The following is a 25,777-nucleotide window of genomic DNA, read 5'->3' as shown; positions in this document are numbered from 1 at the left end:
TGGACACAGGCAGACAGTGTTTGTTGGTAATGAGGATCACCCTGTGGCTAAACATGCCTTGGTGAACGGCCAGCACATCTTGGCACAGTGTTACACCGTCCGGGTTATCTGGATACTTCCCACTAACACCAACCTATCCGAACTCTGGAGATGGGAACTTGCCCTTCAGTATATCCTCTCTTCCCGTTATCCACCAGGCCTCAACCTCCTCTAATTTCAAGTTGCCGCCACTCATACCTAACCTGTCATTCAACAACATCTTTGCCTCTGCACTTCCGCCTCGACTGACATCTCTGCCCAAACTCTTTGCCTTTTAATATGTCTGCTTGTGTGTGTGTGTGTGTGTGTGTGTGTGTGTGTGTGTGTGTGTGCGCGCACGCGCGCGCGCGAGTGTATACCTGTCCTTTTTTCCCCCTAAGGTAAGTCTTTCCGCTCCCGGGATTGGAATGACTCCTTACCCTCTCCCTTAAAACCCACATCCTTTCGAAAAGTGCCTGCAACCTCCCCCTGTAATAGTGCAAAAGCGAGGTGCCCTGCATCGTTACCCTCGGGCTTGATGACATTTCAAACAACGAAATGTGAACAGATGCAGAAAAGTTCATGCGAGGTGTAAGGTGGGTCAATGATGTCACACTGCCACCAAATTTCACCACAACTCTGACCTACGCCACTGTGGGGATGTCACATGATGAGAAGATTGTCACACCCTCTCTTACCCACATTTATCCCTTTTTTGATGCCCCTGTGGTGGCGGCCAGAAGCACAATGTCCAGCATTGTAATCATGTAGTTTTCTTATGAGTGGCTGAGGAAAACATTTCCGATATACTGCTGCTCAATACTGACATGAAATGGTGTCACATGGCAGTATGAAAGGTGTCAATGAAACCACATATTCCCTTGGGATGTTGATTCCCACACATTTTGATGATGATGATGATGATGATGATGATGATGATGATGATAATGATGATGTTGTCTGGTTTGTGGGGCACTCAACTGCACCGCGGTCATCAGCACCTGTACAAAGTTCCAAACTTTACACAGTCCAATTTAGCCATTTTCCAAACGATGATAATGAAATGATGAGGACAACACAAACACCCAGTCCCCGAGCAGAGAAAATTCCATACCTGGACGGGAATCAAACCCAAGACCCCATGATCCAGAGATAAAAATGCTAGCCGCTAGACCACGAGCTACGGACTCACACATTTCAAAGTCAAAAATGACAGTTCATAGTGCAATCAGCAATAGGGCGGCATTCTTAACCAAGTTCAACATTGCTGACATTTGATGTATTTGAAGTCTGGTGTACTTCCTCTCAAATTTAGTTCTGGGGACATTATACATTTTTGTCGAAAGAAACACTTTTAGAGTCTTGCGTCTCTTGGATAAATTTCTACAGATTCCCACAATACTGTGTAGTCCATTGCAAGACATGTCCTTTGCTGCTCCAATCACAAGTGGAGTGAGGAGAAAATAATTTCCTGTATGCCTTAGTACAAGCTGGAACACTCTTAATTTCTCCTTTTAGTCCTTACCCTAAAAGAACATTAGAAGCAGTAGAACTGTTCTACAGTCAGTCAACAACACTTCCTCAAAAGCTTCCTGTAGTACGTCTCTATTGTATGAGTTCCAATTCCATTGCTGTCCTCATTTTCATTTGTATTCTCTTAGTTTATTTTCCATCCTAGCCTTTAAATCTGTATCACAAGTCACAATCTGTTCATTTGTTTGTCTTATGATATTCATTACTGTCCTTCAATTTTCAATCCTACACAATGCTTAAATTGTCGAGGATTTTTGTGAAAACTGAATAAAATTACTGGCAGTTCCAAACTTTGGTCTAAACTGTCTGATTTTTAGAGCATAATCTCTAACATGTTCAATAGTTTTCAGGTTAGACAGCAAGTGGTATTTTGCAAAATAATCTTTACCTGAAACATGCAGAATAGTTCTCTTGCTAGGCACTAAGTGATTGATATCACTTAGAACAGATACTTGAGAGATTAAGTTTTTCTGAATAAAAATATTATAGATTTGCTTACTAGTATGCATCCAAAAAAAACTGTTAAGTTACACAACTTCAATCCTGACTTGTGAAATATCTTGAAGCCATACTATATAACATGTTTTCTAAGTTTCGAGGCAGTTTTATAATGTCATGTTCGTGCACGTAAGTATTATGAACAGCCACAACCATCAAGCCTAGGATATTCAAAGTGTTACATGATACCCATTAACCACAGTGAAAACATTCTGGGATTTTTGAATTTCTTGATATGGCATAAGTCAGCAGAAAATGCTCTTTCCAGAGCTATATCCAAAACTTTTGTCAGGATACCACTATTTTAACTATTTATCAACATACTGTTCTTGCCAGCTTGAAAAATGGAATGACTGCTTCTTTCCTCAGGAATATGGAAAATATGGTTGAAATTTGCATTTTGTGATAACATAGTGAGACATCTAGGGATGCCAATGTAGTGTCACCATCTCCCTCCAAAAAATTCAAAGCGACACTCTCAGCAGGCAGGTAATATTCACTGTCTTTTTTGAGGCCCAAGGACCACTACTCACCGAATTCCTTGAGCACAGACAAGCCATTGACAGTGACTTGTACTGTGAGTCACTCGGGAGCCTACACAAGTCCACCAAGAGCAAACAGTTAGAGCTACACACAGAGTGAGTGATTCTACTTCATGATAATGTATGTCCACATATCTCCAAGGTCACACAAAGTTTAATGGCCAAGGTCTTCAAGTGGGGGTAGCTTGAACATCCCCTCACATCCCCTCTATACCCCAGACATGTAACCCTGCAACTTCCAAGAGTTTGGTCTCCTAAAAAAACATCAGAGAGAAGTGCTAGGACTCTGACGGCAAACTAAAGGACGCAGTGGAGAACTGGGCTACTGTCACAGAAACAAGAATTCTGGGAAGAGGGGATCTTTTGGCTTGTGAAACAGTGGGATAGTTGTACACAGGCCTCTGATAATTACTTCTGAATAAAGACTTAAATTATACCTACAATGTGGTTCCATACTTTTACCTTTGAACATCCCCTCATACAACGAGGTGACAATTAAGTCATGGGATACCTCCGATATTGTGTTGGACCTCCTTTTGCCTAATGTAGTGCAGCAACTCGATGTGGTGTGGACTCAAGTCAATGAGTGTCCCCTGCAGAAATACTGAGCCATACTGCCTCTACAGCCATCCATCATTGTGAAAGTGTTGCCGGTGTAGAATTTTGTGCACAAACTGACCTTTTGATTATGTCCCGTATATGTTCAATGGGATCATGTTGGGCAAACTAGGTGGCCAAATCATTCACTCAAATTGTCCAGAATGTTTTTCAAACCAACAGCTAACTGCTGTTGGCTGGTGACAGGGCACACCGCCATCCATAAAACTTCCATCAGTGTTTGGGAAGATGAAGTTCTTGAATGGCTGCAAATGGTCTCCATTTGGCTGAACATAACCATTTCCAGCTAATGATCAGTTCATTTGGACCAGAGGATCCAGGCCATTCCACATAAACATAGTACACACCATTACGGAGCCACCACCAGCTTGCACCGTGTCTTGTTGACAACCTGGGTCCGTGTTTCATGGAGTCTGTGCCACACTCGAACCCAGTCCATGGCTTCGTGAGGTCTACAAAACACTCGAACTCTACAATCAGCTCTTACTAACTGAAATCAGGACTCATCTGGCCAAAATACGGTTTTTCAGTCATCTAGGGTGCAACCAATATGATCACGAGCCCAGGAGAAGTGCTGCAGGTGATGTTGTGCTATTAGCAAAGTCACTCGTGTGCTGCCATAGCCCATTAACACCAGACTACACTGTATTGTTCTAATGGATGTGTTTGTCATACGTCCCACTTTGATTTCTGCAGTTATTTCACTCAGTGCTGCTTGTCTGTTAGCACTGACAACTATACACAAACACTGATGCTTTGGTCATTAAGTGAAGGCTGTCAGCAACTACAGTGTGCATGGTGAGAGGTAATGCCTGAAATCTGGTATTCTCAGCACCATTTTGACACTGTAGACCTCGGAATATTGAATTCCCTAATGTTTTCCAAAATGCAATCAATGTCCATGAGTCTAGCTCAAACTACCATTTCACGTTCAAAGTCTCTTAATTCCTGCCATGCAGTCATAATCATGTCAAAGACCTTTTCACATGAATCACCTGAGTACAAGTGACAGCTCCACCAATGTGTTGCCTTTCCACACCTCTTGTGCATGATACTACAGCATCTGTATATGTGTATATCGCTATCCCATGAGTTTTGTCACCTCAGTGTATACCTAAAAACATCTGGAAAGTGATTTCAGAATTAGGAGTAAAATATTGTTGGTATACGGTACTAAACAGTAATGACTGTAGAACAACGAATACATGATAATGCATAATCAGTCTTCCACGTTCAGAAAGTGTAGCTGTGACCTTCCTGACTGATTGAGACAAGAGTTAGTCTCCAATTACCTTCATTCTTTCATGCATTGGGTCATTTCTGACAATATCTGTAGTATCAAAGAAGTGTTCAGCCACAATCTCAGTACAGTAACCAACATCAGGATCACATCACGATAGCATGAGAGTGGCAATCAGCCATAGAGTCAGAGTCTGCAAGTTTTACCTAGAGGTAGGGACACAGGATACCACATGAACATTTCCTTGCTGAGATACATGAAGCATGGGAACATGGTTGAAACTGATGTAAAAACTACTTTTGTCAGTATATAATTTATTTTCAAAGTGGAAATAGCCCCCAACTGAGACACTTGCAAAACATCCTGGACACTTCACCTATTATCGGTATACAGTGTCTCCCAGGGGACTGGTCAATATTTAGGGATATGACATGAACGATCAATTGAAGCAACAATTATAGTAAACTTGGAGTCTAAAATGCATACCATAAGAGCATGGACACTACATGATCTTCGATAGTGTGAAACAAATCTCTTTTTCTGCAAGCTCTTTGATTTTCATATTTTGAGAGATTGTAATGTGGGCCAAAATATACAGTAAACATGGGCTCTAAAGTGCATATCTTAAGAGTTGTAAACACTTTTTCATCTTCACTACTATGACACACGTCTTCTTATGAACAAGTGTTCATAGGTCTTGTGGTATGCATTCCAGAGCCCATGTTTACTAATCTTTCTTGCTTCAAATAACTGTTCCTCTTGTATCCCTGAATAGTCATCATTCCTCCTGGGATGCCTTGTATCTGTCATAGTACATCAATTATTAACAGCCATTTTTAGGTATACAATTGAGTATGCACTATAGCTATAGAAAACTGCATGCTGAAGTAAATTAGACTCTTTAGATCTCAATTTAGCCAGTTCTCTGTAGCAGGGTGATAGTTTTTTCATGTAACAATGTTTTAACTGTTTAAATTCAGGCAGCAATAAGGTCTCAATGAAGGCACTTCGTTACAACAGCGTCACTTGAAGGAATGTTGTGCTTTGGGGAGGGGAATGTTGTGCCTGTGACAAGTTTTGGGTGCATCTTATCAGTAAAGTTACAGAAAGAATGAAGATGGAGAGTCCCAGTGTATAAGCTCTCAGTTATTTTCAAACAAAATGAGATATTCAATGAAGCTCAGGCATACCATTCACGAATGATTCTAGTCTCAAATTCACAGTAAACCAGGATAGGCAGAGGAAAGTTATGCAACAGTACTAAATCTCACTAACAATGACAAGATTGTGGAACACCAACCTAAACATCAGCAATTATCTCTGCCATGGCAGCTTACGTGCAATAAGAGCCATGATGTGTGTGTGTTAACAACAGTTTCAAACATCAAATTTCACAAGACAATATCTTCTGTGTGAATGAAGACAGAAATTTGGGTTGAGTTTTAACTTATGCATAGGGCTATGCAGGTTTTGTTTTGAAAAGAACCAATCAGTTTTTAAGGGCATATCATTTCAATGCATGCAGATGCGACCCTGGAGTAATTTTTACAATTGCACCTAGGATCAAATTTTTCACTTACCTTTCACAAATGCTCACTGTGCCCTCCACCAAACACATCACAAACATTCAGATAATAGTCAAACTTGCGTTATGATTTTATGAGTGTATTTAGACAATTTTATGAGTGTATTTAGACATACTGCAATCACTACTACTGCTATTCTGTGCCACATTTCACCCAATGTTATTGGCAGGGGATGTACATGGAATCTTTAACAAACCCCCACAAAAATTTTCAAAAAACTGTGGATCACGTACCGTAGGTGGCCAACCGTGCAATCTGAGGCCCAAATTCCCTTTATGGTCGATTCATCTTTGAGGCAGCTCGCTGCACCAGTAGGATAGTGTTCCGCCATGTTGAAATATGAAACTTTTGGCATGTTCTCCTAACAGTGGAAAACTCCACATCACCATGACATGCAGGAATGTGACTCCTGATGTGTCTTTTCCACAAGAAAAGAATGGTCCACATTTGTTATCTTGGAAGATGAAAAACACATGAAGCTTTTGAGAGTCAGTCTTGTGCTCAACCACAGCAGGGGGCTGCTGTGTTACCCATATTCTTACATTGTGGTAGTCCATTTTTCCACTTCAATGGAATCTAGCCTGATCACTGAACATTAAATGTAGAAGGAAATTGTTATCTTCTATCCCCACGTTAAGAACAAATTCACAAAACCATATACACTATGCTGTTTATCATCATGAAGGGCTTTTAGCAGTCAAATCCTGTACCTGTACAGTCTGAAACACGAATGTCACTACTAAATATGGTGAACAGACACAAAGGAATGACTAGTCTTGATTGGCTCGACAGGTAGACTTCTGTGGGTTATGTGTAACACTGATGAATGGCTCAGTGTCTTGATCAAGCACATGGGGCCACCTGTCAATTTTCCCTTGCCTAAAAAAGTGTCTTGAAACTGCTGGTGTCACCAATTACTGCAATGAGCTGTGCTGTACTCCCAATGGAAATCACACTACATTGTTGCAACTGGAATTTACCTGTTAACAGCAAACTCAAAATGACTTTTGCTGCTACATTAACATGATCTCACTCTGACATACACTGACTAATGAATGAGTGAGCTGGCTGAAACAGGGGAATTTTTACTGACAAGCACATGAACTGGCAACTTACAACTGCCGCGAAGGTGCACTGTCAGTTTCAATGCCCAAGTTAAAATTTACTTCAAGTTTCTATATTCATCCAGGTACAGGATAATATAACCTTGTGAAATTTGATTAATATTTTTAAAAATAGTTCTGTATTATGGTACCTATGAAACTTGGCTGAAAGAACACCATAGACTGGAACACACCAAAGGGGAATGAGCATTGTTCGCTAACAAGTCATTAACTATATTGTTGGGTTTGGTAAGCAACATATTTGCATATGGAATCATTGTAACTTGAACAGTTCTTCTGTTGGTCCATGTCTGTGTAAAAACAATCTGGGCTTGTGGATCCGCCTTGTTTGCATCAAAAGGAAGGAAGATTAGAGTTTAAATGATTAATGGAAAATCTCATATAAAGATGTGAAACAAATACTAACAAAGAGATAGAGGGGCTGGCCAGTACTTACCTCAGCTCAGTACAGCCGATAGACACACAAAAAACAGAACCGAAAACTTACGTTCCTAGCTTTCGGAACAAATGTTCCTTCATCAGGGAGGAGAGAGGGGAAAGAAAGGGAAGAAGGGAAAGGAGATTCAGTTACTCACAACCCAGGTTATGAAGCAACAGGGAAAGGAAAATAGGGAGGGTAGCAAGGATGGAGGCATGGTTGTCAGAGGAAAGCCAAAGATATTCTACTGTAAGTACTGTGCCAGCTTCAAACCAAAGAGGATGCATACAGAAGTAAATAGGTATATAGTATAAATATAAACACAACTATGTAGGATGAAAAGATGCGTGAATGGCTAAAGAGGAAAGGGAAAGAGGAGAAGACTGAAGAGTAAATGGGAGTGGGGTTGTTCAACGTAGGTTCAGTCCAGGAGGATGGCGGGATGAAAGGATGTGTTGGAGTGCATGTTCCCATCTCCGCAGTTCAGAGGGACTGGTGTTGGGTGGGAGAAGCCAAATGGCACATACGGTGTAGCAGGTTCCTAGGAACCTAGAATTATGCTGGAGGGCATGCTCTGCTACTGGGTATTGGGCATCTCCTAGGCAGACAGTTCATCTGTGTCCGTTCATGCGCTCAGCCAGTTTCGTTGTTGTCATACCGATGTAAAAGGCTGTGCAGTGCAGGCATGTCAGTTGATAAATGACATGTGTAGTTTCACACGTGGCCCTGCCTTGAATTGTGTATGTTTTACCAGTAGCGGGGCTGGAGTAGGTGGTTGTGGGGGGATGCATGGGGCAGGTTTTGCAGCGGGGTCGGTTACAGGGGTAGGAACCGCTGGGTAGAGAAGGTAGTCTGGGAATATTGTAGAGTTTAACAAGGATGTTACGGAGGTTAGGGGGGCGACGAAAGGCAACTCTGGGTGGTGTGGGGAGAATTTTGTCAAGGGATGATCTCATTTCAGGGGTTGACTTGAGAAAGTCATATCCCTGATGGAGTAATTTGTTGATGTTTTCGAGGCCAGGATAATATTGGGTGACAAGGGGGATGCTTCTGTGTGGTCTGCGGGTAGGAACATTGTTGTTGGACGGGGAGGAATGTATTGCTCGGGAGATCTGTTTGTGGACAAGGTCTGCAGGATAGTTGCGGGAGAGGAAAGCACTGGTCAGGTTATTGGTGTAATTGTTGAGGGATTCGTCATTGGAGCAGATACGTTTACCACGAATACCTAGGCTGTAGGGAAGGGAGCGTTTGATGTGGAATGGATGGCAGCTATCAAAGTGAAGGTACTGTTGTTTGTTTGTGGGTTTGATATGGACAGAGGTGTGGATGTAAGCTTCAACAAGATGAAGGTCAACATCCAGGAAGGTGGCTTGGGTTTTGGAGAAGGACGAGGTGAAATTCAGATTCGAAAAGGAGTTGAGGTTATGGAGGAAATTAAGGAGTGTTTCTTCACCATGAGTCCAGACCACAAAGATGTCATCTATAAACCTATACCAGGCCAGGGGAAGCAGCTGTTGGGTCTTCAGGAAAGCCTCCTCCATGGGGCCCATGAAGAGGTTGGCATAGGACGGAGCCATCCTAGTTCCCATGGCCGTTCCCCTGATTTGTTTGTAGGTCTGGCCTTCAAAAGTGAAGTAATTATGGGTGAGGATGAAGTTTGTAAGTGTGATAAGGAACGAGGTTTTTGGAAGATCTTCGGGTGGGCGATGGGCCTAGGAGATGCCCAATACCCAGTAGCGGAGCATGCCCTCCAGCATAATTCTAGGGACCTAGGAACCTGCTACAACGTATGTGCCATTTGACTTCTCCCACCCAACACCAGTCCCTCTGAACTGCGGAGATGGGAACATGCACTCCAACACATCCTTTCATCCCGCCATCCCCCTGGACTGAATCTACGTTAAACAACATCACTCCCATTTACTCTTCAGTCTTCTCCTCTTTCCCTTTCCTCTTTAGCCATTTACGCATCTTTTCATCCTACATAGTTGTGTTTATCTTTATACTATATACCTATTTACTTCTGTATGCATCCTCTTTGGTTTGAAGCTGGCACAGTACTTACAGTAGAATATCTTTGGCTTTCCTCTGACAACCATGCCTCCATCCTTGCTACCCTCCCTATTTTCCTTTCCCTGTTGCTTCATAACCTGGGTTGTGAGTAACTGAATCTCCTTTCCCTTCTTTCCTTTCTTTCCCCTCTCTCCTCCCTGATGAAGGAACATTTGTTCCGAAAGCTAGGAACGTAAATTTTCGGTTCTGTTTTTTGTGTATCTATCGGCTGTACTGAGCTGAGGTAAGTACTGGCCAGCCCATCTATCTCTTTGTTAGAAGATTAGAGTTTAACAGTCTGTTGACAGGACGGTCATTAGAGGCAGAGCACAAGTTTAGATTGCAAAAGGATGGGGAAGGAAACTGGCCATGCCCTTTTCTAACTATCCCAGCATATACCTGGAGCAATTTAAGGAAATCAGGAAAACGTAAATCTGGATGGCTGGACAGGGATTTGAATTGTTGTCCTCCAGAATGCAAATCCACATTTGCATCAAGACAGGCCCACAATGCCATATAGTTTACATATGGAGGGAACAACAACATAGTTTTGCAAGAAACATCATAACATTGTGGTAGCAGGTTGATTGTGTGGGCAGATGTCATTACAGATGGATTTAAGTATCTTCTCTAAATGCAACCAGATCAAGAAGGCTCAAAAGTCAAGGGACAGAACACCTCTGAGCCTTCATTGTGTGATATGCTGGAGCTTTTTAGTATCATACTGAACAACTTGCTCAAAGATGAGGATTCTTTGTTAATGCCTTGGTCAACCATGCTCTCGGGAGTTAAATTATATTAAACATATCCGCTATTCAGCAGTGGAGGAAGACAGACACTTTGTATATGACAAAAATGGGTTCTTTCATATCTGCAAGTCATGTGATAACAGACTACGAACATGGTACTGCATAAAATTTTGTCAGACTGGAACTGTCATAAAATCTGATTGTAACAATATTATGAAAAGGAAAGCTGCTACTCACCATATAGTGGAGATGCTGACTCGCAGATAGGCACAACAAAAAGATTATCACAAATCTGATTAAGCATAGATTTCCCAAGTAGCATAATACAATAACAGTAAATGATTTAGGGTGGTTCCAATGGTATATGAAATTACTAACTAAAGTGGTACAGAATGAAAATGAGACAGAGAGAATCACAGACAACCAATGTAGGTCGCAGTACATTAACAGCAGCAGATATTCTGTTTTAAATGATGGTGAAATTTAAAGCCTGGTCTAAACATAATGCTTTGTCATCAGCTTAGCATGATCATACCAGATTTGTCAAATAAAGCATTTATGTGGACAGAAGTTTGACAGTCTTGCATAAACTGAATGAAGTTGCAGAAGACTGATGGACTGGAGCTTTGTGTACATGCAAGACTGCTGACAAATCTGTGTATGTACACACACATGAGCCTTATCGCTCAAACTTAGCTTTGCTGCCAGTCTACTCTCAGTGATGCTAGAGAATCCAACTGTCATTTTAGTGGATATAGAGGCAAAAGAAAATGATAGACATATGGCACTGGACTCACAAATTTTTCGCAGAGTTCATACAGTGTACCAAAGTTTTCCTTGTCTCTGGCAAGTGAAATCTAAGAATTATAGCAACAAAGGCAAGAAAAACCAGGCATATATCACTTTGGTTAATAAGTACAAGAAAGTGGATCTTGACACAACAGTAGAGTTGGTCACCAAAATGGGCAACTTCTTTTGAACAGTTTGCCACATTCATCAGGAACTGTCATAAATTTAAGAACATAGACATTCATACATTTTGCCTAGAACAGCATATGGAATCATGTGCTACAGAAGTAGAATTTCACAAAAAATCCTTCATAATATTAAGTGTACATCAAGCACCTGCAGGTAACTTCAATCTCTTCGTAAACCATCTTTAAGTTGTACTGGGCCATTTAACTACCAAAAACAAAGAAATAGTGGTTGCTGGTGATTTCAATGTAGATTCCATTAAAGACTCTCCCACTAAGAAGTTATTTGAGTTAGTAACACTATCAATCAACTTAATTCCTACTGTAAAGTTCCCCACTAGGATAGCCAATTGCTCACAAACAGCCATTGATGATATCTTTATAGAAAAATCCAATGAACAAAATTATATTACAAAACCAATAGTCAATGACCTCTCAGATCATGACATGCATTTCCTTCTGTTAAATGTTAACACTGAACAGGATATAAAATCTGTTAAATCTGAGCTCAAGGGGGTAATCAATAAGCCAAAAATTGATTATTTTAGGACACTCCTCAGAGAAATTCACTGGACTGATGTTTACAGTGCTCATGGTATGAATGAAAAATATAACACTTTTGCTAATAAAGTGCTTACCTTACCCGAACACTGTTTTCCCCAAAAATTTACCTAGGTTAGAGCAAAGTCTACAAAGAAGCCATGGATTACTCAAGGAATAGGGGTATCTTGTAAAACAAAAAGAAAACTGTATCTGTGAATCTGAAACAGTTCCGATGTTGATGCTACAGCACATTACAAGAAATACTGCAAAATATTAAAGACTGTAATACGAACATCAAAGCAAATATATTACAAGGAAAAGATAGTCATATCAGATAACAAAATAAAGACAATATGGAATATAGTGAAGGAGGAGACTGGTAGAACCAGACATGAAGAGGGACAAATAGCATTAAGAGTAAATGATACATTGGTGACAGATGTGTATAGTGTTGCAGAACTTTTTAACAAACATTTCATAACTTTTACTGAAAAGACGGAGTTGTCAGGTTCTGTAGATGCTGCTATGGAATACCTCAGACCAGAGATTTCAAGTAACTTCCATAATATGAATTTGACCTTCACTACCCCAGCAGAAATAATGTCTATCATAAAATCTTTAAAATCAAATACATCTACTGGGTATGATGAAATATCAACAAAGCTAATTAAAGAATGTGATTCTGAGTTAAGTAACATATTAAGCTATCTGTGTAACCAGTCGTTTATCAGTGGAATATTTCCTGAATGGTTAAAATATGCTGAAGTTAAGCCACTGTTTAAGAAGGGAGATAAAGAAATAGCACCAAATTTCCGTCCAATTTCACTTTTGCCAGCATTCTCAAAAATTTTAGAAAAAGTAATGTACAGTCGGCTTTATAACCATCTTGTCTCAAATAACATACTGTCAAAGTCACAGTTCGGATTTCTAAAGGGTTCTGATATGGAGAAGGCTATCTACGCTTACAGTGAGAATGTACTTAATTCATTAGATAAAAAATTGCAGGCAACTGGAATATTTTGTGATCCGTCAAAGACATTTGAATGTGTAAATCACAATATCCTTTTAAGTAAATTAGAATATTATAGTGTAACAGGAAATGCTGCAAAATGGTTCAAATCTTATACCTCTGGCAGGAAACAAAGGGTGTTATTAGGAAAGAGACATGTATCAAGCATCATCCAATTGGGAACTAATTACATGTGGGGGTCCCACAAGGTTCAATTTTAGGGCCCTTACTTTTTCTTGTGTATATCAATGACCTTTCATCAGTAACATTACCAGATGCCAGGTTCGTTTTGTTTGCCGATGATACAAACATTGCAATAAATAGCAAATCAAATGTAGTCTTAGAAAGATCAGCTAATGAAATATTTTTGGACATTAATCACTGGTTCCTAGCCAATTCCTTGTCACTGAACTTTGAAAAAACACACTACATGCAGTCCAGAACTTGTAAGGGGTGTCCCACGAGTATATGCCTAACATATGATGACAAACAGATAGAAGAAGTGGACAGTGTTAAATTCTTGGGATTACAGCTTGATAATAAATTCAACTGGGAAAAGCACACCACAGAACTGCTGTAGCATCTTAACAAATCTCTACTTACAATGCAAATTGTGTCAGACATAGGGGATATGAAAATGAAAAAGCTGGCATACTATGCTACTTTCATTCCATAATGTCATATGGGATTATTTTTTGGGGTAATTCATCAAGCCAAGCTAAAGTTTACCGGGCACAAAAACATGCATTAAGAGTTATATGTGGTGTGAACTCAAGAACATCCTGCAGAAGCCTGTTTAGGGAATTAGGGATACTAACTACTGCTTCCCAATATATTTATTCTTTAATGAAATTTGTCATTAAAAATATATCACTTTTTCAAACCAACAGCTCAATTCATGGAATCAATACTAGAAATAAGAATAATCTTCACAAGGATTTAAAGTCACTTAGTCCTGTACAAAAAGGTGTGCATTATTCAAGAACACAATTTTCAATAACTTGCCAGCAGCCATAAAAAGCTTAACAACCAATGAAATTCAGTTTAAGAGAAGCCTAAAGGATTTATTGGTGGCCAACTCCTTCTACTCCATTGATGAATTTCTCAGTAGAACCAACTGATTTGTGTGTGTGTGTGTGTGTGTGTGTGTGTGTGTGTGTGTGTGTGTGTGTGTGTGTGTGATAACTTCTGCACCATTTCAGTGCAGTAATGTGTTCATTGTAAATAAGTGTTATAGTAGTTGTATTACACGTTTATTACCTTATAAACAAATAAAAAACTGTTTTATTTTAAATTCAGTGCATTAGCATTTGTAAAATGATTCTTTCATATAGTGTTCATTAAAAAAATGATGATCATTCCACTTGGCACCCGTGGAATGGTACATTAGCTTATTTGTTTGAGATGTAAATATTTGTCATATATTGTTGTTTTTCAGACATGTTCCACATCCTGGAGGACCTCCTTACTACAGATCAATTGGAATGAAAGCAAATCTAATCTAATCTAGAGTGCAAAAATTATAGGGTATATGAGGTCTGGAGCTGGTACAGAAGAAGTTTATAAACATTCATTGTGGTACTTTGATTTACTTCCCTCCTTGAATGTCAAATATCATTGTCAGACATAGAAGAGTCTGAAAATGAGTTAAGTAATAAAAATCTACTTGTAATTTTCATGGGCAAAAATTATTATTTATTATGTACCTGACACAAAATTATTCAATTCAAGGTCCTTGTGCCTGTCAATTACTAAAACCAGAATGACCCAGTGGAAGCTTATAGCTGCCTTCATGACATTATCTTCCTTTTCAATTTCTGGAGTTACAAGCATTAACAGTTTACTGTACATGTCAGTGTCCATAAGTACATAATTGCTCCAATTTTCTAGTTCCTGCTGTAGTTCTCAGAGGAAGTTCACACGAGGGAATGCCCCTCTCTTCAATAACCAACTTCGGCACCATTGTGAACAACATGTAGGCTTTGTATTCTCAGAGCACAAAGTGCAGCTGCCATTGATGGCAGTTCTTCTTCCACGACTATTTCGGAAAAACTGGGCAAAAGTTTGAATAGTGTAGCTGTGCGGTTTGTGTCATTCTTGTCATCAGTCTTGCATGATCATATAAGAATGATGACAAGAGTTACATGTAGGGCAGGCTTGATGGGACCACAAACCTTTGAAAAGAGATGCATTAAGGTAATTCTGGTGAGAAGAGATTTAATAGTCCCATGGCAGAAACAACTACAAAAGTGCTGGCACACTAAATAACGAGCCAAATATCTTGCTTTTGGAACTACAATGAATGTCTCCTCACTGACAAGGAAAGGCAAATAGAAACTGGTAAAAGATGGATAAAAGAAAAAGTCAATAAACCCCAAATCAAGAGAGATGGAAGGCACAGATAAAGTATTTGAAGAGATAATTCACAACTGACTGATTAGATATACATACAGTACAATCATGAATGTAGGGGCCATTGTTCAACTGGAAATTATGAAAATTAAAGTGACTGTAGTCACAGTTAACATTTATTAAATGCTGTCAAAAATCTCTACACAACATTGTCTGATCTTTTTTTACTTCACTATCTGAAACTTCGCCTATATTAACAAGAGAGGTAGGTAAATAAATAAGAGTCTGGTTTCCTTGCTTCTTGTACATTTAGTTTTGAGCAGTTGAGACAATTAAGTAGGTAGGTATTAAGGATTTTCTGTGAGAATATATAGCTGAAAAGCAACATAAATGGAAAAAAGTGTATGCCACATACTAAACATCAAATGTTATAACTGAATACATTATGGAAGTCCATATGTACTAGCTACCAAGCAGCAGTTGACACACAGACATTCAATAAACCACACAAGAACTCACAGTATTAAGAGTTTCTCCACAAATGGAAAATTCCAAAAGCATTACACACCATCTGACATTTCACGACACATTCGCACCAATGGTGATATACTTCGGTATTTAAATTAGCAGTCGCTGTGCATCATAACTACCTTCCTGGAACGCGGACGTAGAATGATGGCTTCTCCATGAACTTTGCTTCGAATAATTGTGTGACAGAGAGAAATCTGCCTTCTTCCACATCATCTTTTCTCATTTGAATGACCTGAATGTTATCATTATTACTAGCTGGCAAGTCCATGTGTTTCTTCCTATAAAAATATTTTATGTGAGTAAATTTGCAACATAGTACATATAAATTACATGCATGAATGTTTAAAAAAGATAAAACAAAGATAGGAAGAAAATATCTTCAAAATGCATTAAAAATGGCTCTGTATGGAAATGAGAGGAAAAAAAGCACACAACTGGAGCCAACCAATCTGAGTTTTAGAAACAAATTAAATTAGTCAAATATATATATTCAGTGTTACAAGGATCTGGCTCAAACTACTGTTCCTATTACAATATTTGGTAAGTAGGTAATTTTCATCAGAATGTACTGAATACAAACAATATGATATGGGTAAACTATCACCAAATAGAGAAGGCACTAAGTGGCAGACAGGCATACTAAAAAAAGACTGCTAGATATTATCAGCTATTGGGCAAGTCCTTCATCAGATGTAGGAAAAACAAAAATGTGCTCTTTAGCAATTCTGTACATAGGAAAGCACACTTTTCTATGTACCAAACTGACAAAGTTCTGGTATATTGAAACCGGAGAATGGTAATCCTTAAGAAAATATTAATATAAACCCTACAGTTGGCACAAGCAGTCAGTTACAGTGTTTATTTATGGAATATTTTTTTCAGTTCTCTGTTCCTCTATCAGCCCTGTGATGACTTCCTACCAGCTGCAATACATGACTAGAAAGTTTGACGATGAACAAATATGTATGAGCAGTAACACAACCAGAGATTGAACTGTCAGATTATTATCCCTTCAGACTGTTTTGATGTGCAAGATTGTGTGCGTTAGATGCTATCTTTGTAAGAATGTCTGACACTTAATCACATCCAGTATTTACTTCCTTTATCATCGATATTCTCTGTTAAAAATAATGGAACAATAATGAAACACTTTCCCCCCGCAAAGCAATGAGCAATAGCAGGCACTGCAGACAACTGGCCATTTACACAAAATGAAAACCCCTACGTGGTGACTGGCACCTGATCCCTGTAGAAGAAGCCCTTTGAGATCTCTGGAGTATGAAGTGTTCAGAAATGGACAGATGCCAAGAGCCCAGTTGCGAAAAGGTTTTTGATAGAACTGCTATTTCTGGTATGACAAGAAGTGAAATAAATTATGATTGCTTCCTGATACTTTTAACTTGTAAACAAAATGAAGTAAAAGAAAAATTATTCATCAAAAATGCCTTCCATCAACAGGCTGTTCGTAACCATGCCCTTGTGGAGGAAGGTAGTTAGACAGCACCTGTGTCTGGGGCATTTCTGAGCACACAGCACAACGGTGGATAAGATATACTAAAAAAGTTTCTCAATGCTTTTCTTCTTTGCATGTATTACAACATACATCGCCTCATCATTATGTCATAGGCTGAAACTGACATCCAGTATCAGTAGGTTAAGTAGCCAGAAAATACAACTGCATTTCCTGGTTCAGTAAACATGGTTTGGAACCCACATTAAACAGCAAACTTTCAACCAACGTGCCATTAATACCAATTCTTTCAGTTAGCATTTACAGAAGACAACATTGTGACAGGCACAATATGATATTTTCTGACTAATCACCCTTTCCTCTGCAAATCAAGGTCCAATACATTTATATATGTCACAAGCATATATATATAATCCACGATTCATCTCAGCATGGCTGTGTGTCCATCAGTTTGAAGCTGTATGTGGTCCTGTGGGTCTTACAATGCTTCACAAGATAGATGGCCAGCATGATGCTGCCCAGTGTAACCTATATTATGATTCCATAAGTATGACATCTCCACTAATAAATCAAAAGTATACAGGCACCTATTAGTGGACATTAATATGTGATGTGTTCATTCTTCGCCTTTGTGATGGCTTCAACTCTGCAGGGGACACTTTCAAGGAGCAGCCTGAATACTTGTGAGTAATAGAACAGAAACCAGAAAAGTTAGTGATGTTGGACGCTGGAGCAAATTCAACATTCTAACTCATCTCAAAGGCTTTCCCTTGGATTCAGGTCAGGACTCCAGTCAGGCCAAACCATTTCAGGAATGTTACTGTTCACAAACCACTGCTGCACAGATGTGGTGTCATGCCAATACAATCAATCATCATCTTAAAATTGTTCCCCTAACATACGCAATACACAAAGCTGTAAAATATGTCCATATTCTACCCAAATTAATGTTTTCTCAAGGACAATAAGAGGACCACACAATAACCACAAAAATCACTCCCATGCCGTAACACCACCTCTTCCACAATTCAATGTTGGCACTACACATGATGACAGGTAATGTGCTCCGTGCATTTGTCAAACCCAAACCCTTTCATCAGATTACCACAGGGTACAGGATTATTTAGAACACCAAACTATGCATTTTCAGTCATCTACTGCCCAGTGACATTGCTCTTTACACCAACTCAAGCATCGGTTAGCAGTGGCTACAGAAATGTACATGGCTTATGAGGAGCTGCTTGAGCATTGTATCCCATTCTTTTTACTTATTTATTGCTTCTCTAGCCAGACCAGACTAGGGCCTTAAGGCACTGTCTTACAACTGACCAGGAGCAACACATACTATAAATACTACATAACAATCACAATAATTTGTGTATATGTTGTGTTTGTTCTTTTGGACATGTCCATAAGATCAGATTCCTTATATGATCCTTATTCAAAGGTTTTGGATATTGGAATGATTCAATGGCAACAGGTGAAAATTTGTGCCAGAGCGGAACACAAACCTGCATTTCCAATTTAGTGGGAGCTGTCACCTCACACTACTAGCAAAGCATTAGCAAAGCAAAGCATTTAGGATTTCTGCAAGGGATCTGGTTTGGTGTGCATCCACAATGGAAGAGCAGATCTTTAAAGAACAGACATCTTACATGATCCAGCACCCATACAAATACTACTGCATTTGGGCACTGAAATGAATTATATATACAAGGCCGACAACCAAAGATCTATTTTTTCAATACAAATGCACACCAATCAAGATCTCTTGCAGGAATCTGAAATGGTCAGTAAGGGGTTCATGGTTAGGTGATGGTATGCCAACACTAATAATTATTATTATTATAATTATAATAATAAAAGAATGGTGACATCAAGAATGATATTAATTAGTTTATCATTTTTGAAGCCTTGTTTGGTATCAGAAGAAGTGAAAGGTGTAATGACAGAGGACAAGATTGAAATGAAAATGCTAACGGCTTAGGGAACAAGTGAATTTCAATAGAGAATTCTGTTCATAATGGTAAGGAAAAGTGGTTTGGGAGGGAGGGTTGACGAGAATCAGTTGCAGACAAGTATATGGAAGAGATAGTTACAGTGACAGAAGGTAGACCATTAGATGTCTTTTGAAGTTTGAAAGGATTTTAATTTCTATAATATCTTGAGAAAGATTGTTCCAAAGTCAGATTCCTGATACAGAAAATGATTTAGAGAACATGTCAGTATTGTACAGTGGTACAGATCAGATTTTACTTCGTTGAAAACAAGTATTTCGGCTGTGTTGTTCAGACAACAGTATACGAGTTGAAGAGAAGTAAGGAGTGTAATGATCAAGACGACAACAGAGCAAACACAGGGTGTGATAATCTCTACACTTATAAGCATGTAGCCATGATGAAAGTTCATAGGCAGGAATGATATGGTCAAAATAGTGTACATCACAAATGTATTGCACACAAGAATTCATCGCCATTTACAGTGCCACTCTCATACGAAAGTCTTTGGAGAGTATGATCACCATAACCAAGAATTATACACAGTCACTGTGCTATGTGGACTGCTGGTAGCATTCTCGGAATCATTAGTGATTCCTTCCACTAATTTCATGCAGTTTTTTTACAGTCACTCCCTGCAATATTCGATGGACCTTGTCCATTAGTATATGATGTCTGACTGGTCTTGGTTTAGCTGTGACTATTGCTTCGCATTTTCACTTCACAATCACATCAACAACACTCAACTTAGGAAGCTTTACAAGAGTTGAAATGTCCCTGATAGATTTCTTACTCAGGTGACATCCGATATATAATCCACACTTGAAGTCAGCTACTTCTCCTGATGAATCCATTCTGCTGTCACTGCCTCTCTACTGACAACATAATACTCCCTGCCTACTTTTATACTGGCGGGTCCACTTTTCATGACACCTAGTGGTCAATTACATATTACATAGACATGTCCAGATATTTTTGATCAGAAAATGTACATCTTGAGGGATTAGTCAGTTTCAGCAGGGTCAGTCTCTGGTATCCCTATTAGGAATTGCTCAGCAGTGGTTTTCAGAATGGAATGTGATTTCACCTGGTTGCCTTCTGAATGAAACCTAAGCCTCATTGATGATATATGTACAAAGACAAAATGTACCATACGAGAAAAGTCGCCTTACTCTGCACCAGGAAACCACAATGACTACTGAAGCTTCAGAGTAGGTGCCAGAAAAGAAATATAGATAAAGATAGTTATTGAAGTCACAGGTGTTTGGCTGAACCATCAAGCTCTGCCTTTTTGAGGACTATAAATGACTTATTAAGTACTCTGAACCATTTATTTTGTTAATGTCTTCTATTTTCTACAAATTTAAAAAAAATAATGCCATAATATGAACTTAAATTCCACATGTGGGACACAAACTGACACTAGCATCATGTTGCTGCTTTCCAGTCCACTGATTATGCCACAGAACTGTGAAGCCATTACACTAATTACTGTTACATTGAGGTATTTCTTATTGCTTTTCCACCCTTGACTACACTGTATGACAACAACTGTGTCATATAAAAAGCACATTAAGAATTCTTGTGGGTTTTCATAATGTGTATTGTTTTGCACTACACAGCTGCAGTTCCAATTATTCTTTAGTGAGCAGTTATTTACACTGACTAATGTGATTCAATCTTGTATAGCATGGCTTGTAATTTCATGCTCTAGCCATTTTCTGCGATCTCAAGGGTAAAATGTCTAGTTTGCTCTGTTACCCAGAAAAAGAAAGACAAAAACTGTTGCCAATGTTCTGTTCTCTTGCTGTTTGCACATATCATATCACATCATTATGTCACAGGAAAAAGTCAACATCGAGTATTGGTAGGGTCAGTTGAGCACATTTCTCTACTTGTATGTGAAAGCACTTCACCAAGTTTTGAATAGTAGGTTATGTCTAAGAGAGAGGAATCCAGCTATTATGCATTTTGGAAAAAAAAAAAAAGAAAAAAAAGATGGAGACCTAAATATGATTATAAAAGTGGCTGTTTCTTCTAGGTTTGTGTTCAGCTTTCTCATTAGTCCTTCACATCAGTGAAATCTTTCCCTTTTCATTCTTTTCTGTGCTCCAGCAGGACTAAACTCATCTAAAGAGTGTATCATAACAGGAGAGTCTCCTAGTAACCTGGTAGTATCTAGTAGTGCAGCCCGTGGCAAAATGTCAACTTCTTTATTAACATTGTCCTGCTAAGATTCTCCAGATTTAAGAGATCCTGCAATATACTTTGAGCCTTTCTTATTTTAAATGGATGATATTCTTTCTAAGGTGCTTTCCTTTTCATAAACAGACACATTATCTGAAACATTATGTTGTTTGTTAATTATTTCCACTGGTGAAACCACAAGTAAAGTAAACTTGTATGACATGATTGGCTAGGACACACTCAGGGGGGATGGTCAGTGAGCTGTTCACAAGTTTGTTCAGTTGGATACCACTTCGGTGATTTGTGTGTTCTTAACGTAATACAGTAATTCTATCAGAGAAAGGCGACCTACAGTTTAATGTAACACCTGAACTACGTGTCATTCCTGGCAAATCTTCACATCACTGTGAGGTGAAAGTTAGCATCAAGTCAGACTGAAAAATTTCTATGGTGGGACTGGGATTTGATTCTGCGACCTCTCGGTTTCCAGTCAAGTGCATTACCACTAGACCAAAAGGCCTGATGACATAACCACAGATAGTTTAAAGGAAAATGATCTCTCTCATGGAAAATTGTCACTACTCTTCATTTTGTAATTTATAGAGCTGCTTGCTCTGGAGGAATTTTAGCAAACATAGTACTCAACATGTGTTATCACATAAAGAGTATGCCTTTACTGACATTTATCATAGATGGTCCAGTCTGTTAGTGTCCTTTGACCATTTTTGTGGTGACTTAACATATTTCTGACAAGTAAAATACTACCACTTCAAAATTTACCCTCTTTCTTCTACAAATACTATTTAGGAACCTTCCAAGTTGTTGTACCACACTCTAAAATGAGTATGTGCATGGTTTCTGTGCATAACTTCCTCCACAAAGACGTTATGGGTTAAAGATACATACTGGCCGCTCTGACGTCTTGGTTGTGATGACAGACTGATCTGTAGACCAGCTCGAGGTCTAGGTTAATCTGGAAGGTGACAACTGGTTGTGACATGGCAAAGACACCAAATGTGAAAGCAGAAAATGTGGTTGTGTAACTAACTGGCATAGTGAAGCCTTACGTTTCCATCCATGCCATGCTGAAAAATGCAGGGATGAGGGATCCAATATGTAACTTTTTCCCACCTACCGCCTAGGAGGTGGAGTTTAGTTTTTCCTTTCCACATTGCTCACTCAAAAAATCATAATTCAACACAGTATTGCATGAGATAGACACATTTTAATATTTGGTCATTGTGATGATTACTGATGCAGAAAGAAAAAAGGGTATTTGCAACTGGTTCCACACATTACAATAGCATTAGAAGCAATTGTTATAACCTAGCACTCATATATTTTTGCAGATAGCTGTTAATAACAGTGAAGAAATTAAGATTTTGAGCTGAGTAATCCAATAACATTGATGTCATTACTGAACGAGCAAAAGCTCGGATTGGACACTCGAAGGGAAGAACGAAGCATGGGCTCCAAAAATAATTACTATAGCAATTTAAGTGATTTACAGAACTACAGGAAAACTAAACCAGCATGACCACTGCTATTGAATTTGGGTCTAATGTGTTAATCATTGTGTCGTAACCTCACTCAGTTATGATAAAGTTCACTGAATTACTTATGTAATACAAGTAGTATAAGTGACATGGTTTTCTGAATATCTAAGGCAATTTCATGGAGTTACAGCGGAAGACTCTCACTTTTACAACATATTTTCCCATGAACATGCGTCTGTATCTCTCATGAATCTGGTTCTTGGTGAAAACCACAGAAAAGGCGCTGTCATTTACATGCTTCCGTATGTCTGCAACCTACAACATTTTCGTATCTGTTTGATATACGAGACTTAAACAATAAATACGAAATAACACAAATGATGCAAGAGTTTATTGCATACTTTTATGGCGATTCCCGGTTCACATTCTAATATTTTGCGCCATAGCTGGGCCACGGCGTCAACACCCGGCTTTTGATCGCTAAGCTGACATCTCTGTGGAGCAGCCAGAAACTACACTAAGCACAAGCTGTGTTGAGAAAAACATTTCGACTTATAGTTTTACATAAATTTTAACTCAACGACTGCATTTTCGTGGATGGCACTAATACAAATTTTGTGACACACTGCTATAAATATAATTTCAGCGGCTGATAAGTCCAAACAGACGGATCCCATCGTTAAAATGACATAAACTTAAAACGCGAGGCGTCCGTACCTTCTTTCTTGCAACGACAGCCAACAGGTTGAGACGTAAAGTAAACAGTGTGCGCTGTCACTGTACAGCAATGATAAAGTGCCTACGAAATGGGCCAAACTTTATCTTATCCAAACTTGCTCTCAATAAACCACAGTCACAGAGATAGCAGTTTCTCTACATTAATTTTAAAACAAATAAAATGGTTTACATAATGAAAACAAACGATAACAGTTGAGTAAATGTCAATGCAAACACACGTTATCTCTCACAAGCCTTTTCCGGCTACACGTAAACAGCGCTTCAGTTTGAGTTTGTTGATACGCTGCAGACGAAACGATTGTAACCAATGAGATGTCAGCGTCCAAGTCAGAGATAAAATTTTCAATATCCATTTTTTTTTAATATAGCATTGCAGTTAGTTTATAGCTTCGCATAAGTTCGGCGCCTAAAAAGGATGACTGCAATTATATCTCACACTTTTCTCTTGTTTACATTTCTCCAGCGCCTTCTGGTACAGGTTCATTCCATGACCTGCTTTTTTCACCGTCGGTATTTTAGCACATCTTGACGCAATTGTTTGCAATCACGCGAATCACCCAATGATTCCAAACTTCCTATTGCGTTTGCTTTGTCGTTACAACCAGAGTGTAAAATTACTATGTTACAACTGCTCCAACTAACACAGCCATTTCCAAATTTTTATAACTGGTCATAAATTCTACAAGTAATAAAAAAAGTTGAATTTTAGCCTGTTAGATCTACGTAAGGTGTTCGGTGTCGCTGATCATAATTTTCTGCTCACGAAATTATACTTCCATGGGATTTGTAGCGACTATATGTCGTTACATAGCGATATGTCGCACGCGCCGTGTGCGTGTGTTGACAAACATTGTGCTGTCAAACATTTCGCACCAGACACCAGCGGCACTGTATTGTATGCATGTTTTTGGTTTCGTTTACTCTTTGAATTATGCTTTTTAAGGTTTTATGTCTTCTGTGTCTGATTATTAGTTCATAGCTACGGCATAACTTGAATGTCATGTTCCCGGCGAATTTACGTTAAGTTGTGAATCGCATTCTCAGAAGCCGTTATATTTTTTCACCGTTTCCCCTGTGGCCGCATTCAGTAAAATTTGTCACATTGCATGAGTAAGTTTTTCATGTAGTACTTCAGTTTCACTGTGTTGAGATAAATACACAGGATTAAATCGTCGAGCCGGCCGCGGTGGCAGTGCGGTTAAGGCGTTGCAGTCCGGACCCGCGGGACTACTACGGTCGCAGGTTCGAATCCTGCCTCGGGCATGGGTGTGTGTGATGTCCTTAGGTTAGTTAGGTTTAAGTAGTTCTAAGTTCTAGGGGACTTATGACCTAAGATGTTGAGTTCCATAGTGCTCAGAGCCATTTTTGATTAAATCGTCGAACAAAGCCTATCTGGCTTGTACCGACAAACTGGCGCCGCAGACGTGATCGCCTGCATAGTATCACTGAATTAACGAGTGCTCGTGGAAGAGATTTGCAAAATGACTGACTCACCGGCTACGACTACCCTGTCGGTACTGGCTGTATGTCTGCTACCGTTATGGCCACACAATTTGGCTTTGTGGTGTGTGCAGGTGGAGCCCAGTTTTTCTATTCCGAAATTTCAGCAGATACTACTAAGTTTGCGGCAGTAGTAAGTCAATTAGGTTACCAGTACACCGCTGCAGTACAAGAAGAATCGATCTGGCAAGTGTCAGCATCGCAGGAAGAACGAATCCGACAGGTGCTCACCCAAATTATACCAGAGACAGACAGCCTTTGTAGTACATGCGGCACCTACGAAGCAAAATGGACGCGGAAACGGTACCAGACAACTTACTGCGCACTATGTGGAGCAGTCCTTTACCACCGCCCATCGAAGTAATCATAGCATCCTAGACTGACACATCGTTGAACGCGATAGAGGGTTTGGCAGATAAAATCCAAGACGCAATTATGCTACTGCCTGTCAGCGCATTCACCACGTAGTGTGCTAGCCCGATGACAATTGCTTCGCGCGCACATTACGACGTCTTGGCAGCCGAGGTAGATCTAGTGACGCAGTAGATGGGCGAATTATTATCTCGTCGCGACTGAAGAAACGACAGAGGCCGGAATCGAA

General features: G+C 39.4%; 1 protein-coding gene across 1 annotated transcript in view; it reads right to left on the bottom strand.

The window, feature by feature from the left end:
• LOC126188856 (N-acetylgalactosamine kinase) overlaps nucleotides 1-24,121 on the bottom strand; it is a 96,405-nt gene extending 72,284 nt beyond the window's left edge. Inside the window, exons 1-2 of the mRNA XM_049930499.1 lie at nucleotides 23,656-24,121; nucleotides 15,907-16,065 (exon numbers count right to left, since the gene is read on the bottom strand). Coding sequence (XP_049786456.1) covers nucleotides 15,907-16,055 — 149 coding nt within the window. The 5' untranslated portion in view covers nucleotides 16,056-16,065; nucleotides 23,656-24,121. The remainder of the gene's footprint in view (nucleotides 1-15,906; nucleotides 16,066-23,655) is intronic.
• Nucleotides 24,122-25,777: the final 1,656 nt, after the last annotated feature.

The sequence above is a fragment of the Schistocerca cancellata genome, chromosome 5, assembly GCF_023864275.1.
Source record: "Schistocerca cancellata isolate TAMUIC-IGC-003103 chromosome 5, iqSchCanc2.1, whole genome shotgun sequence".
NCBI classification, from domain to species: domain Eukaryota; kingdom Metazoa; phylum Arthropoda; class Insecta; order Orthoptera; family Acrididae; genus Schistocerca; species Schistocerca cancellata.
Note: the sequence above shows the minus strand (reverse complement) of the source record. Positions and strands in the feature narration are given on the sequence as shown.